The sequence below is a fragment of the Scomber japonicus genome, chromosome 1 (genome assembly GCF_027409825.1).
Source record: "Scomber japonicus isolate fScoJap1 chromosome 1, fScoJap1.pri, whole genome shotgun sequence".
Taxonomy (NCBI): Eukaryota; Metazoa; Chordata; class Actinopteri; order Scombriformes; family Scombridae; genus Scomber; species Scomber japonicus.
This window is the reverse complement of record NC_070578.1, coordinates 10,501,333-10,521,196: the sequence shown is the minus strand read 5'-3', so window position 1 is coordinate 10,521,196 and position 19,864 is coordinate 10,501,333. Positions and strand designations below refer to the sequence as shown.

At 40.2% G+C, this 19,864-nt stretch overlaps 1 protein-coding gene across 1 annotated transcript in view; it reads right to left on the bottom strand.

Moving 5' to 3' along the window:
• The window catches only part of igf1rb (insulin-like growth factor 1b receptor), a 42,974-nt gene extending 24,428 nt beyond the window's left edge, over window positions 1–18,546 (bottom strand). The window contains exons 1-2 of the mRNA XM_053316685.1: window positions 18,456–18,546; window positions 10,494–11,060 (exon numbers count right to left, since the gene is read on the bottom strand). Of these exons, the coding sequence (XP_053172660.1) occupies window positions 10,494–11,060; window positions 18,456–18,546 (658 nt within the window). The remainder of the gene's footprint in view (window positions 1–10,493; window positions 11,061–18,455) is intronic.
• Window positions 18,547–19,864: the final 1,318 nt, after the last annotated feature.

Here is a 19,864-nt window from a genome sequence, read left to right as displayed (position 1 = left end):
CAAATAATATATAAACAAGCCCTTTTGATGAAAACCAGAAACCTTTTACATACAACTTAAACAGAAACATTTCTCCATTAAATCCTTCAACTCACCACTCCTTCATGGTACAGGAGCAATGTGAAAACAAGGCTTATCAGCTACTCAACAACACAGCTTGTTGGCAATTCATATTGCTTGTAATTACCTTATAGTCAAAGCATCAGGGACTACATCGGAAAAATATTCTGTTACAGTTAGTCTAAACAGAGCCAACGGCTAACCTTGTGGAACTTGTTGGGAAAACACATCTGTCAGATCAGCTGACACTACAGGATAACTAAAGACAAAAGGAATTCTTGGCATCCCCCAGCTGACCTGGAAAAGACAAGACAAATCAAATGCTTTGGTCCCTGGAGCTCTAGACAGGCCAGACAATAGAAAAGGGTGGGTGAGGTTTACAGAGAGCTATCACGTTAGCTGTCTCTTGATACCTGCAGCTGCATGATAAAGAAATGTAAGATTAAGACAGATAACACGATGGATTCACCTGCAGGGACGACAATGGCCACAATAAGAGTCTGTCACTTCTGAGGGTTAGACCTAGGTCATAAAACAAGATGAATGAAATCTGACACAATGCAGAAAAGACTGCATGCTGTTCTGTACGCTGTGTTCAAAGGTACAAAGAGCCTCACACACATCAAAATTAGAAATCACTCATAACACGATTTCATCATTGAAAAGACAATTCAATAAACCCCCAAAAACTTATCCTGGAAATAAAATATAGAGGTATGTCACAAATGTAAACCATCATGCAACATTAAAAACCACACACACACAAACACACACACACACACACATACACACACAGACCATTTCTGATGACACGACATCTGGGTTCAGTTCAAAAGTGTAGACAGAAATTTAAAATCTATTTTTAAAACCTTAATGATTTCTACTTGTATACATGTTTACAGCCACCGACAACTCTCTCTCTCTCTGTCTCTCACCCCCTCTCACACACACACAAACACACATAGCACCAGAATGAGTTGTCTACATTCCTGAGTCTTTGTGTTTGTGTGTTTATTTGGCGCGGGAGGACAGAAATATCTCTGGAATTTGATGGAAAGGATGGAAGAGGCAGAGTATAAGATTCCCTTTCACCTTGTGGCAGGCTGGCCTGGTTGGCTGGCACTAATGAACGACCTTCTCTGGCAGCTTTCAAGCACGTTGTGTGACTTATCGCTACTAGACTTCAAGGCCTGGGTGTAATGTCAGTTGACCTAGCCTTCGGTTATCATGAGTAGAGATACTACATACAAAGGGTATACAGTACATCCGCCTTGTATGAAGAAGGCAATGTATAAAAAAACAAGAGGTCAGACAGAAATGATACTGTGATTCACTTCTTTGCCTTCATGGATAAATGACTAAACTGGAACTCAATGTCAGATACAGATCAATTCATTTATTATGATAAACTGCTGGATATTGATAATAACGAATGTTCCAGTTAATTGTGTTACGGGGCCATTCAAGAGTTTGGTTACACTTTCTTATTCAACTGAATAGAAAGGCATGCCCATTTTGGGGCGTAATATGAGATAAGGAAGTCTAAATATTGCCATATTGATTATTTCATTTTAAGCAGGTTTCCCTGCCCAGGTCTTGAGAGCCAAACTTACAAAAAAAAGTTGAAAATGTAAACATTTACTAAATGGAGATTGTTGTATGCAACACAGAGAATGATAAATATAGAAAATTGGGAGCCAGTTACACAAATGTAACACGAAATTCTAACCTCAAACCAGAGGACGCAAGAAACCTCCAACAAGGCAAATATATTTTGCCCTTTTTCTCTGTCTTTCATCCTATTTCTCCACTGTGATCATGGCCGAGCAGAATGATGGAAAATGGGCCATTGTAACAAAACAAACTATTCCGACCAGCCTCGAATCCGCAAACAAGAGACTCATCTCAGTCCCTGGTCGCAGCTCATCCCGATCTGACGGTGTTAACAGAGCACAATTAAAGGCCACATAATTACAGTAGGCACTTCAACACAGCCAAACCAGTAATGTTCTCTTCCAGGAATTCCAGGGATGGGTGTGACTGTTCACTAAAAGTAGTCATGGATGTGCCTGGTTTACAAAGCAGTCCCTATAATTACCAGCCCTGACAGCCTCTGGGTTCTGGGTCACGGGCAATATGGCCTTAAAATAATATCACGATATCGTAGGCCTTTTTTTTTTTGCTGTGACGATATTTTTGACGATATGTTTTATAGGACTGCTGCATTTCCATACAACCTGAACGGAATATGCGTGTTTTAATGCAGAAAATGTGACAAACTGCGATGGACAAAGCCTTTGTAAATAAATTATACGTAAAGCATGGGTCTCAATCATCCACTAAAGCTTTTGCTCCACTAAACGCACGAAATGATGGCAGGCGAAAACATCAGATACAAATAAACATCATATTTCCATGGTTTTCCATTCTTTAAAATGTGACTAGCGCACTTAATTACTTCTACAATGGCACCAGACTAAACAATTACTGTCATCTTGATGAGCACCACTGTTAAAATTTAAAAATCTGTGCTTTATTTGGATATAAACTTGATTATTGAAACCAAAACACTCGCTGCATTAACATTTAGTCATCTGAGCGCAGCTGATTAATACCAAACTTTAACTTCTACTCAGTGCGGAACGTATTGGGTAACACAGCTGGTCCAGCTGCTGATTATAAACTAACTTCAGCCTGTTGTTTGAATGGCAGTGGTGTCTGCTCCGCTCTGCTTGTGTGTTGACATTTTCCTCCCACGTCTTGACTGTGACTGGCTGCAGCTTTATTCTTCCCAACTAAAAACTAAAACTGAATGGTTTATTTTTTGTGCGGCGTTGCAAAGTGCTAATCTGATTAATTTCTGCAATATCATTATTGGTCAATTATTGTCACCTGAGCTGAATCAGAACCTGATGCGACTTGTCTTATGGCCAATGTAGATACCATCACAGACTACGCTGTAGCCTCTCTGCTATTTTTCTTTGAAAATTTAGTGTACAGATTTTACAAGAATTACAAAAATTGTTTTGCTTCTTTTATTTACAATTCATCTCATTTTGTTGTACTACATTTATGTTAGCTGCTGCGTCGTTTCTTCTAAATTTTATTTAATTACTGTGCTCAGCTGAATGGTTACAGAGCAGCTTGAAAGACACCTTTGCATCTGTTTCTCACACACCTGTTGAAACTGCCAGCAAAGAGAAGACTATACAGTAGCTGTCTGTTAATCTGGGTTTATGGCAGTAAAGAAGCCCTATACTAGTTGCATCTTCAGTCACCGCCATGACCATTTGTTTTGGCAAATGCAAAACTCTATGCATCGCAAAGTCACTCAATAAAAATCTGATTTTGCCACACTACAACTTCACAAAAATCTAACAAATTCAGACAGGTGTCAGAATTTCATAAAACAAGTATTTTTGCATACCATCGCAGGTCTCTAAGTGCTTTCTCTGCATCGGCCCGATGTGCAAAAAGACCCACAAAAAAATGCTGGAATTTTCTAAAGTCTGTTCAACATATGCGTCTTGGCATATTGACAAACATGATCTACTGCTGAGTGGCTGTCAACCATCAATCAAAAGCTCAGCTGTAGATGGAAAGGACACATCAGCTAGCATCAGATAACAACCAGATTTGGTAGAAACTACCAAATCTGGTTGTGTGTATGAAAACAGACCTGTAATAAGTAAATATATCACATTTTAAGATGATTTACCAAAAGCAAAAACTGAATATAATTTCACCATTCCTTAGAGACATGTTTGTAATATCTCAAAAGGTACAATTAATGAATCTCATTCATTTTCATTCACACAGGAATCCACCTGGAAACACACCTGCTTTACCAAAACAAGACGAATCCTGTGTGTGTGTGTGTGTGTGTGTGTCAAGTGAGGGAGTGGGTGTTTGTAGAGTACATGATGGTATGGAGCTAATCATAGCAGAGATTAGACAGACATCAGCAGGAGCTGGTAGTCTCTGGGCTTCCTTAAGCCCTAAGCACTGGGTCATACAAGTCAGACTGTCTGGATAGCATGTCCTCTTTGCTGGAGCTGGGCTGCTCTGACTTTGATAGAGTCTGATCAAAAACACCTCCGCCCTCTCCCCTGTAGCACCGCATGCAGTCATGTATACGCCCCATACTGTCAGTGCAGTATGAGTCAGTAATGCTCTGTTTGATGTATGAGGTCCTGTTCACATGCATTATATATTAGGAGTTGAAGTCATATATTTGTTTTATAGACTAATTCATACACACATACAAAGAAAGACACAATCAAACACTAGTGTCATCATCTGCTTCAACCTTGCGGACCAACACACTCACTGCCTATATTTCACAAGTATTACAATGTTGTTCTGTATAATACCTAATACACAAACAATGCTCTCCAGCTTTATCAGCAGGCCAGCCTGTTTTTGTTATTTTTTTTTTACAATAGCTTGCTAGCTAGCTAGCTAAAGACTAATACCACAGAAACTTTGGGGATGGTGTCGGTTGATAAGGACAACAGCAGAGGTCTTCCTCTCTTTGAGAACTGTATCCAAGTATTGCAATCGGTATTGAATGTCAGTGTTGTAACAAGCTGTAGTTTATTAGTTCATTTTATGTTTTACTTTATCAAAATAAACATGATTTATTTAGACTATTATCTCTAGAGCAGTTCAGTCTATTTGATCTGTGTCATTCGTCAAAAAAAGGCCATCCATACCAACTTCAGAGGCTTCATAAGTCCTTACACACATAGTCCATGTGGCTACCTCCTACCCAGAAAGCAATACTCTTCAAGTACCACACATGTTTTGTAGAGCCACGAAAAAGCTCTCTGTTATAAAGAAGCAGTATATTGACGGTTGATGTGCACATAGCAGAAAAGTGACTAAGACTAATTCCACTTAGTGATAATGGAGCCACATGCTCCATCTCTTTGTTGTGATGTTGTGGTCACTGTGAGCTACACCTAAAAGGAAACAGCTGTACTGTAGAGAACAGAGCTGAGCCGATCATACGGTGATATCAGACCCTCGCTACATGATGAATAAGAATGTACAGTGGCAGATGTTTGGTTGTCTTTAAAAACAGCAGGGAGACAGTGTAGTTGAAAACGGGATTAATTAAGCAACTTTCTTATTTCCAGTGAAATCATGTAGCAAACCCTTAAAAAAACCACAATTCTTCACACACAAATCATCAACTCAAGCTGTGCTCAACCCCGCTAACTTATCTGCAACATGCTGGGTGAGAGCGGCAGATGCAGCAGAGATTGTTCAATTCTAAAAAAAAAAATCCACAAAATGAGGTAGAAACTGATGCTTTCACATTAAGAAAATATGTTTAAAAATGGCCTCACATGTAGCACTAGAGGCGCACTGGGTAAATAAACACTGGATCACACCACATCCAAAACCAAGCAGAAAACAGGAGCGGGAGAGGGGGGCCGGGACTGACGCCGCAACTCACTCGCTTTCTCTTTGCTCTCTGTGACACACATGGAAGTGTGTTTTCCTGCTAGACAACTGAGTGTGTTGCCTGCATGTCGGCCAGTACGCATGATTTCACTGATGCCACAGCATTTGCATCTCTGCTGAAAAAAAACACGACGGGACATATTAACATGAATTGCAATTTGACTGGCAAAGATTAATTTAAAGCGAGTATATCCGATAACACACACTTGTTAGTTTTCATTCACGTTTACACCAGCCAGCCAACAGTTCCTTCTTACATTCCTGCTAGAAATGTGATGCTTACTTTCTTGTATACATGTGTTTTTCTCTGTGTATATATATATATATTGATTTAAAAGGGTAAAAAGCGACAATAAACTAGTCACTGATGTGATTTACATTGAATTCAACACACCTGAAGGGGCTGCATTCAAGAACTAATGTCAGTGTTTTACATTTAGGCTGAATTATAAAGTTTGGATTCTGAGGCAAAAAAAAAAAAAAAAAAAAAACTCTGGCTCCAACTCTGACCCCAAACCCCAATTTGTAGAGTCAGGGTACATTTTTATAGGTTCTGGCTTTTGTATTGAAGGTTTGGGGAAAAGATGAACTGATGTCTGCCACAATGTTTATTTAGATGCTGCCACTAGGTGTCACCAAAGTCAGAACAATCTAATCCTGCACATGGGGGTTATTAAGTTCAGGTATTTTTTCCTCCCATACTTGCAACCACAGTGTTCACAACAAAATGATAAATACACAAATGTTGTTCCATTGTTTAATTTTTAAACTATTTGTATTCACTGTAAAAAAAAACCCACACATTTTCCCATTCAAGGGAATCGGGAGATGTGTCTAAACTTTTGACTGGTACTGCATATACTTTTGTCTTACTGCCTTTTAACAACTGTTAGAGAATATATGTTAATGTTTGTCTAATCGGGTAAACACTGACACGTCAGAGACAGTACATTAATCAGGTAGCAGGCTGGGCAACAACCCTGAAGACAATCCTTCTAGTTTAATGTGTAATCCCTTCACCCAGAGGTTAAAAAAAAAAAAAGACAAAAAAAAAATTCCTTCCAGTAAATCCCAGAAGACTTACTTTGTACTTTAATGATGTGCTTTCATCTCCTCCGACCATACAAAGCGCCGGAAAAACATCCCCCATGCTGTTCAGTGTGTGAGCGTGTGTGGTTTGTGTGCTCGAGGGTGAGTGTGAGGCAGTGTGTTTGCTTCCCAGCATGCACGGACATGGCTCTTCTTTGGGTGAAGCTTACGAGTTATGAACGAGACAAAACACCCAAACCAGATTCCAAAAAAACAAATGAGGGAAGTAAACACGGGAGAATGTAGCCCCCACCGACACGAGAAGAAAAAAAAAAAAGGAGAAGGAGAAGAAGAAAAAAAAAAGCTTCACTTTCCCAGAGAAGGAAACAAGCTTTGAACCCTTTTTGCCTTGTAATAGTTTTATGAATGAGTTCAGGCTGAAAGCATGTCCTTTATATTAACTCAATGAAAACACGGCTGGTACTTTCCCCCTTCAGCCATTTATTGATCTGATGAATGAGCCTGGAAATAACATTGACTGTCATGCCAGCACAGCACAAGGCCTGTGAGGAAGCCACACATTCAAATAATGGATCCCAGATAAGATTACTGAAGCTTGATACAAAAGGAGTTATCAGAGGACACTAATGACTATCACAATAATACTCTACTTTCTGTTACAAATGACTATCATGATAATATGGCCCTCTGTTACTCCCATCTACAGTGAAACAACAAGTAAAACAACACAATTCCAAAAACTGTAACCCCACAACACTGCCATCTTTTTATTTTTACATACTATCAACACACAAGACTGTGCAGCATACATGTAGACAGTGGATCAACCTAACATCAAACTTGAGGGAAATAGGCTATTTGGCCAGCGAACTCAACAGCTCCAGCTATCAGCCTTCCTCACTTTAATGAAGCCTGGCTTTACTACCACCAGACTTCTCCAATAAACTGCCCTAATAAATAGCACAACAATGCAGTCTCTGCGGCGAGAGCAGGAGCGCTCATGTTGTTTGAGATCAATTCTGTTTTAAGATTGTTGCAGTGGCAATGGATGGCCCATTTGCCCCTGCTGACACACTCACTCTGGAGCCCAGCAGACTGCGTATACGTCTTCACGGGGTCACTGTCCCATTTTTACTTCAACTTGACTTCGCAAAAACATGTCGACCTCTCCAACAGAAAGAATCTAACTGAGCGCCAGCACAACACTTTTAGTCATGGCTAAAAAAGTGCTTCATCTGTCCTGTTAGTCACGTTTCAAAAAAAAAAAAAAAAAGTCCCGGGACAAACTGCAACCACAAGGCTTTGGGACAAGTGTGGTAAAATTATCCGGACCTCCGGAGTAGTAGAGTCTACTTTAATTCTCCAGGGGAGGTTTAACTTTTCCTTCCTGTCTATTTGTACTCTTATCTGCTGTATAATTGAATTTCTAACGTTTAAATAAAGATATTTTTCACCCAGACAGCTCTATAAACATGTTGGCACTAGTTTGTCAGGACAATAGTGGAGCAGAGGTCTGCATGTGTATGCTATGACATCATACAGCTGCAAACAAAAGAAATGTGGCTCCAGTACTAGATCTCTCCGAGTTGCAGTAGTTGTGATAGTGGTCTAAGTAGAGGCAGTAGAAGAGACTGTATACCTATATTTACAGTTGTAATCTTAGGAGGAGGAGAAGTAGTTGTAGTAGTAGTAGCAGCAGACGGCCTAGTCTTTAAGGCGGTAGTAATATAACAGTTGTAGTGGCACCTGTTGCATAATAGAAAGCCAAGACAGTTAGTGTTAGTTCTTGGCTATTTAGAGCCCCTGAAAACTTGCATACTTCATGAGATGAAATATTAATGACAAAAATAAGCAACACAAGAATTAAAAGACACCTTTAGATGCCTGTATGCAACACTTGAGCCCAAAACAAATATCCCCTGAGGGACAATAAAGTAAATCTTATTTTATCTTATTATTCATCTGAAGTTTAATACAAAACTGTTCGTATACTTCATCAGGACTGTGCTGTGGGTAATTTGATTGGATTTAATTGACAGTGACCAAACAACTAATCGACCATCATCAGATTGATGTGACGTGTGCAACATCATCTTTTTCCAGCTGCCCACCTTAAACTAGCAGGAAGCATAACAGTCCTAACTTTTGCAGAAATGACGCGTTTGTGTAGGATCCCGTCACACAAGAAGCTAACTGGTAGAGTAAGTTTTCAGGACCTTTAAGGGATATCCAAAATCTATTTCCTGTCCTTCACCACCTCCTGCCCTCTGATAAACAATAGCTATGTTTTAGTGTAGTCTCAACACAGTGGAGTTAACAGACATATCTGAAGAGATTATACTGTTTCTGTACAGCCCTAAAACTTTGACCTCCTCACATACGGCTGCTTGTAGGACTAGGTCATATAGACAAAATACCTCCATTACATCCATATTTCTGTTATCAGACCAATCCAGGAACTTCACAAACTATAACTGTATTGTGTTGTGGCTTTAAGTCCAGAATGTGACCTCGAAGTCTATGTCAATATCAGGAATAGCTAATTATTTGACATATGATGGTGTTTTTTGTCAAAGCAATACAGCTGCCAGTTGTTGAGTGGATAATGTGGACAGGTGACCTTCTAACATGTGAAGATATAACTGTTACTGTAGATAGGGCTTTTTGCTAGTTTTAAGTTTTAAATGATCTAACCTGATATTGTTTCTTATTGGATGAGAGACATTATATGTTTTCTGAATGAGTCTAACCTGCTAGTACAGGAGGAACACAAAGAGGAGAGGTCCAGATTTTTTATCATGGACTCTCTGTAGTGTTTTCCTGCTGATGGGAGAAGTGATAACTAAGGCAGAGTTCGTCTTCACCTGACACCCCCCTGGTTCATCCAACACCTTTATCCAACAAGAACATCTTCTTCCAACCAATGCCACCTCCTGATGCCCACACTCTGCCACTCCGACAACGCGCAAGGCAGACCAGGCGTATGCATCTCTGTAATTTGCCTGTTTTAGCGTGTGCCTGTCTGCATCACAGTCTGTGTGCTTTGAGTGTGTTTCATGGTGATGACTGTGTGTGTGTGTCTATTTGTTTGTTTCTACATGTATGCAGTCGAGGCCAATCCTGCGACAGTTCCATGTCACAAGACTGAAAACATCAACATGCTGAGTCTGCAGCAAGGCGCCAGTCACCAGGGAAACAATTCAGCCAGACACACACACACACGCACACACACACACACACACACACACACACACACACACACACAGTCAGCCAAAACACATCGTCTGAAGCGCACCAGCAAAACAAGCCATCTAAAACACTGCAGTCGTAAACACAAAATTAAAGGGCGAGTACACACTTATTGTGCTTGGGATAGTTTAATTAAAGTCTAGAGCATTTACTCCTTTAATTTGTTTGAAGCAGGTGAGAAGAATTGAACTGAACAAGACACCTGAAAATGTAGGTTACTGCCTCTTTCAAGAGAAATGCAATAGAAATGACAATATAATCCACAATAACTAGAAGTAAGCCCTAAACACCAAGGTTTGGTAAGTGAACACATTGTGACATTTGAAATCCTGTAGTTGCACATACTTAGAAAACCTTGCACAATGACGACATCAGCAGAGGAATAACTAAAACCTCAAAAGTATGTTTAGCTTTTTCTTTGTGTCCGTTAAATTGTACAAACACTTACGATGTATTACAGTAAAGACCTGCAGAGAACATCGCCTTCCCTCCTTTACATTGCCAGTTAAAGCAGTTAAAGAGGCAGACCAAAGCTGTACATTATGCTCCCAAATTCACATCTACACAGATCAGACTAAAGGCTAGATTGTCGGCATGATCTTTTTATAATTTTTAAAGAACCCCTTCCTGAGCTACAGTATAGTGTGTGGTGGTCCACTTACCATTCTGACATTGATTGGAATTCCAGCAGCGGTAGTTGTAGTTGTTGTTGAACATGGTCTTCCGGCACTGAGGGTTGTTCTCCATGATGCCTGGACAAACATCGCTGCACTCCTTGGACTGCTTGTTCCCAGCGATGAAATTGTTGAACTCTGCGTCCATGATGAGGGACCAGTCCACTGAGTCCAGGTAGCAGAGCTCTGGGTTCTTCTCGATACGGATGGCACCGCGGGTGATGTTCCTCAGGTTGTACAGTCCGATGTCCTTCAGGCTGGTCATCTCGAAGATCACGAGGGCGTAGTTGTAGAAGAGGTTACGTCCGCGGATGACGGTGAGGTTGGGAAAGAGCGTGCTCAGACTGTCCAGGCCGGACACCCGGAATAGCAGCAGGTAGTCTGTGATCATGGTCAGCTTGGGAAAACTGAGGGACCGGAAGACTTCCTGGTTGATGTTGTTGTTGTTTTTGTCACCGATGAGGAGAATCTGTAGGTAGCCCTCCACCACTGTACAGTTCTCTAGACGCCTAAATTCACTGATGTCATTGCCAATGTCAATGCTGGGGCCGCAGACTGCAGGTGGGAAACAAAATGAGACTGTGAGGTGACAGTACAATTGTTATATACGAAAGAAAACAAAGTCATTACCACCCTATTACACATTCTACTATTTCTTTGCTGTATAATAGATAATACAGATTGTAACAATTTTGCCATAACAACATCTAAAGAGAAATTCTTACAAATGATATCGATATTTCAGAATTTATTTACACATTCTTTGCAATTAATATCTGTTAAATGTAACAATTCAATGAACAATGTACTCCATTTCTGACCCAGAGATATTTACAGAGAGACGTGTATCTAATACAATTTTCAAATATTGACAGTACACTTGAGCTGTGGCGTTGTTGACAGAACATGTTTGCCTTGCAGTACTCATTTTAAATGCCAATTTAACTTGGTGCGACAAAGTAAATACTTGAGTCAGGTTCTGGTCAAGCTTATATTAACAGCCAAATAAAGTTAATAGTCCTCCACCTTCAGGCTATTGTTGCCATTGTGTTCAACCAATATCTCCATGATTCGAGGTTTCATTGTCTGATGTTATGACACTTTCATTGTGTAACAAGATTAAAGCCCTGGAAAATATTCTTCTATAAAAAGCGTCATCCATAAGTCATGTACACACAGCCAGTTGATCAAATACAGTGTATGTATCTAATAAAACTACATGTTTAACAAAGGGCAAAATGAATCATAGAGAAGTTTCCCAAGTTGGCAATATAATTTTTCATGAACCAAGTCGTCTATCATCACACTTGGGATTGTTAGCACGCCCAATGAAAATGCCAATGTAATTGTTTAGCAGGTATACAGATTGGTTTATGCTCTATGAGAACTACTTTGGATATTACTACTACTTATTAAGTGTTGAAATAAAAAGCAGATTGTAGTAGAAATGGGACAGATGGGATATTGACAGTCTCTTCTTAGTGTTACAAGGTCAGCCAGGGTTTTCCTTGTAAAGCTAAAAATGTTTTCCTTCCCCACCTCCACATGCCTGGCCTATGATACACAACCCCCCCCCCCTAATCCAATGTCGGAAAGGTGTGGGGGCAGGAGGTTTCCGAAGCTATTTCACTGTCTGACAAGCAGTTCCGATGGAGTATACTGGGACGTAATATTTACCATGTTCACCCTCTTAGTTTTGTTAACACAGAGAAAAACTGAGGCTGATGGTAACATCATTCATTTTGTAGGTATTCCATAAATCATAGTATAAACCATCCATGAATGTCTAAAACAAATTTCATGGCAATCCATCCAATAGTTACTTAATATTACTCCAAACTACAAGTGTCAACTTCAAGGGGAGGCTAGTGGAAAAGTCAGTAGGATACATTGAGTGGAAACAATCAAAGGCAGAATGGTGTGCCAATTCACTGATTAGATGAGATGAGATATTTCACAATGTAAGTGAAAACTGTGATCTGCTACATGAAAGTCACAAGGGTAGCCAAACTCAGTAAGATTCATTGTCTGGGGACCATGATTATCTGTGCCAATCCATGCAATAATTGAGATATTTCACTAAAAAGGTAAACTCATCCTCATAGGAACACTACAGGATCAGCAAAGTCAGTAAACTTCAACCTCTGAGGACCATGAAAACCTGTACTAAGTTTCATGGCTGTCCATTCAATACATGTTCAAATATTTCTGCCTGGACAAAGTGGTGGACCTTCAAACAGACACAGCATCCCTACTATCTCTAGCATGAGAGATAAAAACAACAGTGGAACTACATTGTAGCGCCCCCAAGCTTCAACCTGTACCTGTCTTTGTACACATTATGATCTTCTGAATTGAAGCCACCTATTTACAGTAGAGGAGAAATGTCTGGGCTTTGGATCAAACAGATAGCGACAGCAGACAACAAAGGACAGTCGTCTGTTCTTTGATATGCACAATTTGTAAAATATAGATTTATGCACTTCTATGTTCAGTGTAAAACAGATTTGCCCTTTGTTGTTCAACCACTCGGGTATTACTTAGGCGTTTACACCAGCACAGCCAGTAGAGTTGGATTCTATTAGTACAAGAAAATAGCTGGTACCAAACCAACTACAAAGAAAATGTATGGACAAGTTTCCACTCTGTGGCGTTTGAATAATCAGAGCCCTCATCAGAAAAAGTTTGGTCAGGCATGATGGTGATGATCGGTGATGACTGGTGAAGTGTTTGCCTCTCCAACTCATACTCCCACCTGCGTGCTGTGCTCTAAACAATACTTAGCCTGAAGCCCCAGCAGCACCCACAGAAACATGGAGGCCATTATCGCACATCACTGTGAGGAGGATTTAGACTTCAAAAGCTGGAGGGCGGTGAGTCATGGAAAACTCACACCAACCAGCTAACAGGTTGTCACAATACTACTTTAATGCTGGTCTATAAAGTTTTACTGTATAAATGTGACGCAGGGAGGTTTGGGAAAGTCTTTCAGCAAACAATAATTTGCTTTCTTAATGACAACCTTTCATAATTCAACATTAGAGCTGGTGTTGCAGGTTTAGGGTTAGTTCAAATAAAAGTCAAATTTCCTAAAAGTTAAACCTGAAGCTTGTGCAACGTGCTGCTGTATAAACACTTCCTTAAACCAAAAGTCACACCTCAGGGTTGCGAACTGTATAATTAAAGAAAATAAGTAATTGTAATAATATGCAATAAACTCTACCTTTTTCTAACAAGTTGCAATAAGGTAATGAAGTGGTTTGCGCACATCAAAGGTTTAAGAGTAGAAAGACAAGCGAAAGTCTATTCTCAAACTGATTTGGATAGTATGTCATAAAATAGTTTCAATGTGAAATATTTAGAGTGGTTACAGACAGTACCCAGTACACAATAATCTATAGTTCCCCCAAATGTGGAGGTGTCTGCTGAGAAACCACACCACTATTGAGGTGGAACAAAGTTTAATTTCCAATCTAAAAGTACACCCTGAACCTTTCTGTTGGCAATGGGAACTATTCCCAATGTCCTCAACACAGTTTGACGGCGTAGCACGTGGAAAAAGGCACATAACTTACCAGCTACAGAGATCTAGCACCATTGCATATTCTCAAAAAACCAAAGTGAATCAGTAATTATTTACTTTTGCATCAGGAACTCTACAATAAAAAGGAATTAATTTCCAAAATGATCTATTAACTTATGTTTCCACAGTATGTTTAACCCTCACATACAAGACTGCAAACTGTGACTGATGTTCATGAACAGGGTATCTAGTCAATCAGGGTTTTGTCACGCAGCTCCTAGACTCTGAAATTATCCACTGAACAGCAGCTCTGAAGTCGAACCGTTTTCACATTTGAACTCCGGAAATTGTTTGGAGAATCAGGTCCAGACATTTCCCAGAGTTGCCCTTTCACACATGTAGTATACATCAGGAGATTGTCCTAGTAGAAATACTCTGTTTGGTGTAGGTGAGGGGTGGTGCCTGGGGCAGGACATAAAATACAAAAAGTGTGTGTAAAAAAGTGCAACCAAATATTACTTCTTTTGGGTTTATATTAAATAGAACTGTGTGACTGTATAAAACAGTATATACTTTGCACACTGCTAATCTTCTTAATGTAAACAGTAAAACACCCTCAAACTAAAACTCCAAAATCATAAACAATGATCTTTTTCAGATCCTATGCGCACACATATAGAACCAACAAAATAAGAAGTGTCTCCTAATATTTTGTTGCTGCTTTTCGAGATGACTGATCCCACTAAGATCAGCGGTATTTAAATTTAAAAGGTCCAGTGTGTAGAATTCAGTGATTGGTTTGTCCGTTCTGGGTTACTGTAGAAACATGGTGGTGCAGCATCTGCCAAGTTTGTACCGCTAGATGCCACCAAATTCTACAGACTGCACCTTTAAAAAGGTATATGGTAAAGAGAAGAAAAATAAAGTGACATCTACATTATATTATAAATATTATCGAGCTCAATGCCACATCTCAAATCTGCCTCTTTGCTCCAACTACAACATTCCTTGATCCTTTTCAGGGAAATAAAATACACGTAAAAAGCAGCAACAGACAAACAAAAATTGGCAGATAGACACAAGACTCTACTGAAAAAGACAAAAAAGAAAGTAGTGCCCATTTGTGAAATTTAAATTGGTAAACTGGCTCAAACAAGTCTACGATTGTCCTGTAATTTTTTCCCCCAAAAGCATGTTTTACCACAGTAAACTATACAGACAACAAATATACCCAATGTAAAAATGTCCCAAACTTGACCTCTTTCAACCCTACTTGGGACATCAATGCCAAAGCACAGTGACGCTGTGGCTCGCGGTGTACCAGTGTCCTGCTAAAATATGTTTCATTTGTATCGCCTTTCTTTGCATTTGGCATTTTAATTGGGGATAATTTGGTTCTCACATAAAATAGAGGGTTGAGAGCAGTAGGCATTTTCAAACTGAGCCTGCAGAGAGTTTAGGTCTTCTCAAGAGAGGACATGAGAGCCTTTGGTGTGCCATTATAAAATGCCTTTGGTGTGATTTAAGACCGGCAGTGTACTGGTATGGCAGTTATGTCTTTCTCTGTAATCTACTTGTCAGTGCACACTGTCAGCAGCCCTCAGCGAGCTGCATACCTGTTAATACAATCCCAACACCCGGGCCTGTAAAAAGACACACTGCCTAGTGATGTTACATCACTGCAGCCTCAACGCTTTACCCTCACTGGCCTCACTGCAGCGCCAGCATGGCCATCTTTCATGGGAACTGCTCCTAATCACGCTTGTGAAAATACTCAACAAAGTTCTGATCAAAATGTACACCTGGTACGCCAGCTAAGTGAAAAATATTGATAGCAGGTGTATCGGCTTAGTAACTCCTCCTTTCCTTCCTCCCCATACCAACACATTTTAAACAGCTGAGTACACAAGCCTATCTCTGCAGGCTTTGATGAGCCTCCAGATCACATATTTACTTTTGATAACCTTTTCCCAGCTGGCTGCAGCACCCAGACTGTCCACAGACAATCAGAGGAAATTCACTGGAAGCCCATTAAGAGAAGAAATAGGAAGCAATACGCCCTCTTAGCTCACTTCTCATTCACTGCCCATGAACTGCAAAAAGTCTGTTTACTCCTCATTTCCATCCCGTTAGTGACAGACCGCCTGAGGGGGTACGTATTCATAAATACTTTTCCACATGAGAGACAAGGTGAGAAGAAATGTTCTGAGCAGCTTGAGCGATGATCACTCTTGACAGATAAAACTTGTTTGGTTCATCTGAAAAGCTGTGTCTGCAGCAACAGAGCTGAACCTGGTTAACCCAAACCAGCCAACTGATACAGCAGACCAGTAGGAATGTTCTGAGTTTAGCCACACAAGGAACCTTTAGACGGCTCCACACCGAAGTGAGAATGAATGTAGGATTTCGATGGGAGAACCTCTCTGCAGCTCCCAGGTTTGTCCTGTAACCACTGGGGCTAACAGTAAACCCCATAACACACAGTTCACAAGCTCCTCACTCTTTCCAATCAACAGAACTTGGTCTGTTTTGCTTGCGAATGTACTTTGGCTTGTTCTATTTAAAACCCAGACCCTGGTTCAACCCCCCGACCCACCCAGCCCTCCCCAACATGTCATGATGAATGGGATGAATCGGGAAGCCCAGTTTACAGTATAGCTGGAAACATGGAAAATTTTCAGATGGTTATTCATAAAAAGATTTTTCTAAATAAATACAAAAGCTTAAAATTTAATTAAACTTGAAGGTTTACAAGCTGACAGAGCACATGAGCTTGAGTAGGCCAGCATAGTTTGTCACTAAAAAAGTCCTAATCCTTGCACTAAGCCATCTGTGTGGTACCAATTAGTGCCTCTCAAAATTATCTCAAAGTTTCAAAGGAGTATAGTTTACTTCAGTGGAAAACATTGGACCACAATCCATAACCTCAGCCCTTCTGTGATTTCCATCATTTGTCTAATGGGAGGATGTTGTTGCGCCTGTTCAACACAGCTGCAGCAGTCTGGTATTCATGAAACTATTCCAGTTCAAGGTATCCCCAGTTTGTTTTAAAAAGGAGAATAAATGACTACGTCCTGCCAGAAAAATACACAGTGACGCCTGTAGACAAATGGTGTTTGTTGCTGTGGTTTCAGTCAGTATTGAGGGAGATTTGCTAAAATGGACAGCTATTTTGAGGAGAATATATACATGCAAAAGTCAACAAAAAGCTGACAGTGATGGTTGTGCTTATTTTGTTCAAGTTAGGTCTGTTCTCACTGCAAAAACCATAGAAATAATACAAATATGATGACAAAACTCCTCCACAGTATTAAATGAAGTCAAGACCTTGATATACAATAACATCACTCTGTTTCTGGTGTTTACATATTTTTATGTTGCACTTTCAAGATCTGAAATGGACTTGACCAAACTGTACAACCACCAGACAATCAGGAATCAAAGGTTTCCACATCTTTTTTCTGACTACTTTTGACCCATTCGGAGGTTTAAAAAAACAAACTGGTGACATGCGACAATGAAAAACTAAATAGTGCACACGCGTCGGTGTGTGCTTGTTGGTTTTACAACTCTATGATAGGATACACAGGACGTTATTTGTCGAGGCTGTTAGTACAAGCAGGTCCAGTGACAACTGACATGATTGCCCACAATTTGCAACAGTGCTTCTCACGTCAATAGGAAAATAATACACAGCATTTCTGAATGGAGGAGGAAGATGAGCCCAACTAAACTCAATTAGCTACATTTTAATGACCCAGTTCCTAATTCTGTTAGGGGTTTTTCTCTTGAGATCACAGATACCTCCCACTTTTTGTTGATTTTGATTTACCAAATTGTGACTCAGAGTGGTTTGCATATATAGCATGACTGATTTTCTCCACTGGCTGAGTCATGGTAATGTATTTACCAACAAACTTAAATTAAGTCTTTCTTCTTTGTAGCGGGGGATTAAAACTGACTTTTCAAACTAAACAGACCCTTTACAACTTCTATCACAGTAGTCACCAAAACCATGTAAACTACACATATTTGCACTGCTGACACATGGCATATTAACTATTTTCCCACTGAGGTTGAATCTTTCTTTCAAATACACTATTGTACTGCACAATACACAGTTTTCATAAAGTAGGTTTACTGTAAATTCAAAAAGGTAGTCCCTAAAGCCCAATGAAGAACAGCAGAGTGATGTGAGATATATCTGATCTAATAATAAACAATACAAACGTTTGTTTTGTATTTTTGAAATGTAAAAAAAAAAAAAGATGTTTGAGTAAAGAGGCGTCTATATTTTACATAGTGCTATGTATACAGTATATATGTAATGAATGTAGTTTTCACCATAAGGAGAGTAGCCTTTATTTTGTCAGTATAGTTAGTATTTAAGCATGTAATGAACAGCAGTGTGGAGTAGCAGTACTTACTCTCTGCGGTGGCGGGCCGGAGGCAGGACGACAGACCCAGCATCACACACCAAAACAAGGTCAAGCGGTTCCTTTCCATTCGAGACCTCATTCCTGGAGAAGTAAATCCCCCCCAAATCCTGTAAATAAATATGTCGAGGGGAAGAAACGTCGGCACAAACTGCTCAGAATGATTTCAAAGGCTTTTTTTTTTTTTTTTTTTTAAATCTCCAGCCAGCACCTTTTAGCTGTTAGCCGGCTAATGGAGCTAATAGCTACTACAAAACAGGCTAGCAGGACAGTCCAACCAGAGCTCCAAAGATCACCGATTTATTAGCCTGGCTGGAAAAAATGTATTCATATTTCTGTTCATTCCCGCCAAACAAAAACAACACCACGCCGCTGTGTTTAATGAAACCGGTGCGGCTGAACTAGCGGTGGGGGATTCCTCTGTAATCCGCATCTTCACACTCCATATCTGGAGGAAAAAACGTTCAACGTCCCGCTGCTGGAGTATCCTCAGGAGGTAGGGGAAAACAGAGTCAAATCCCTCTACAACTGAGATGGAAAGAGAGGGTCTTGGGAGTACAATAACATATTAAGAGGCTGCACAACCCCCTTGAGTGAAGGACACGATGTTTTGTTTGGAAATATCCAGGATAAAAATCTGCTTTTCAGACCGCAGCCTCCTTCTCCTCCTCCTCCTCCTCCTCCTCAGCCGCTCATCATGCACTCACACGCCGCGTTGTTGTTGTGGCTGCAATTCATCTTCATACCAACGGAAAATGGAGTATTTGACCTTACTGCTCCGGGCCACTTCAAGTCATTTGGTTATCTAACGTGCTCCGTCGATAGATAGCCGAACAGGTAGCGTCGTTAGACAGATTAATGTACAGGTACATACCGTACACCGTCTCTCCTTCGGTCGGTCTGCAGTCTGCCGTGTCCGCTGTAAACACGCCGCCGTGCGCAGAGATCGTCTCTGTTACAACAGATGCATCACTCGAGCTTCTTTCTGCCCCGCCTTCCAGTCTGTGAAAGTGGGCGTCGCTCCTGCTGCAGTTCATCTAACATATGAGAGCAGTTACCATAGTGACCGGTCTGCTACTCATCACAAGAAGGTCAGTTTTTATCTTTGTGTGTTAAAAGTATCGTAGACAGAATAAAACACCACAGGTCATTACTGCATCAGTCATATTTGTGCTGTTGGAAGAAGTATTGCGATATTTTACTTGAGTAAAACAGAAATACCACGGCATACAACAACTCTAAAACATGACTCAAGTAAATGTATGTAGTAGTATCAGTTATAAAAATGTATTTAAAGTATTAAAATGAAAATATCTCATTATACATACTGCTGCATATGCCTGTAAAATGTTTTCACCACTCTTGTCATGTTTTGTTGTCTTCAAACATTGAATCAAAGA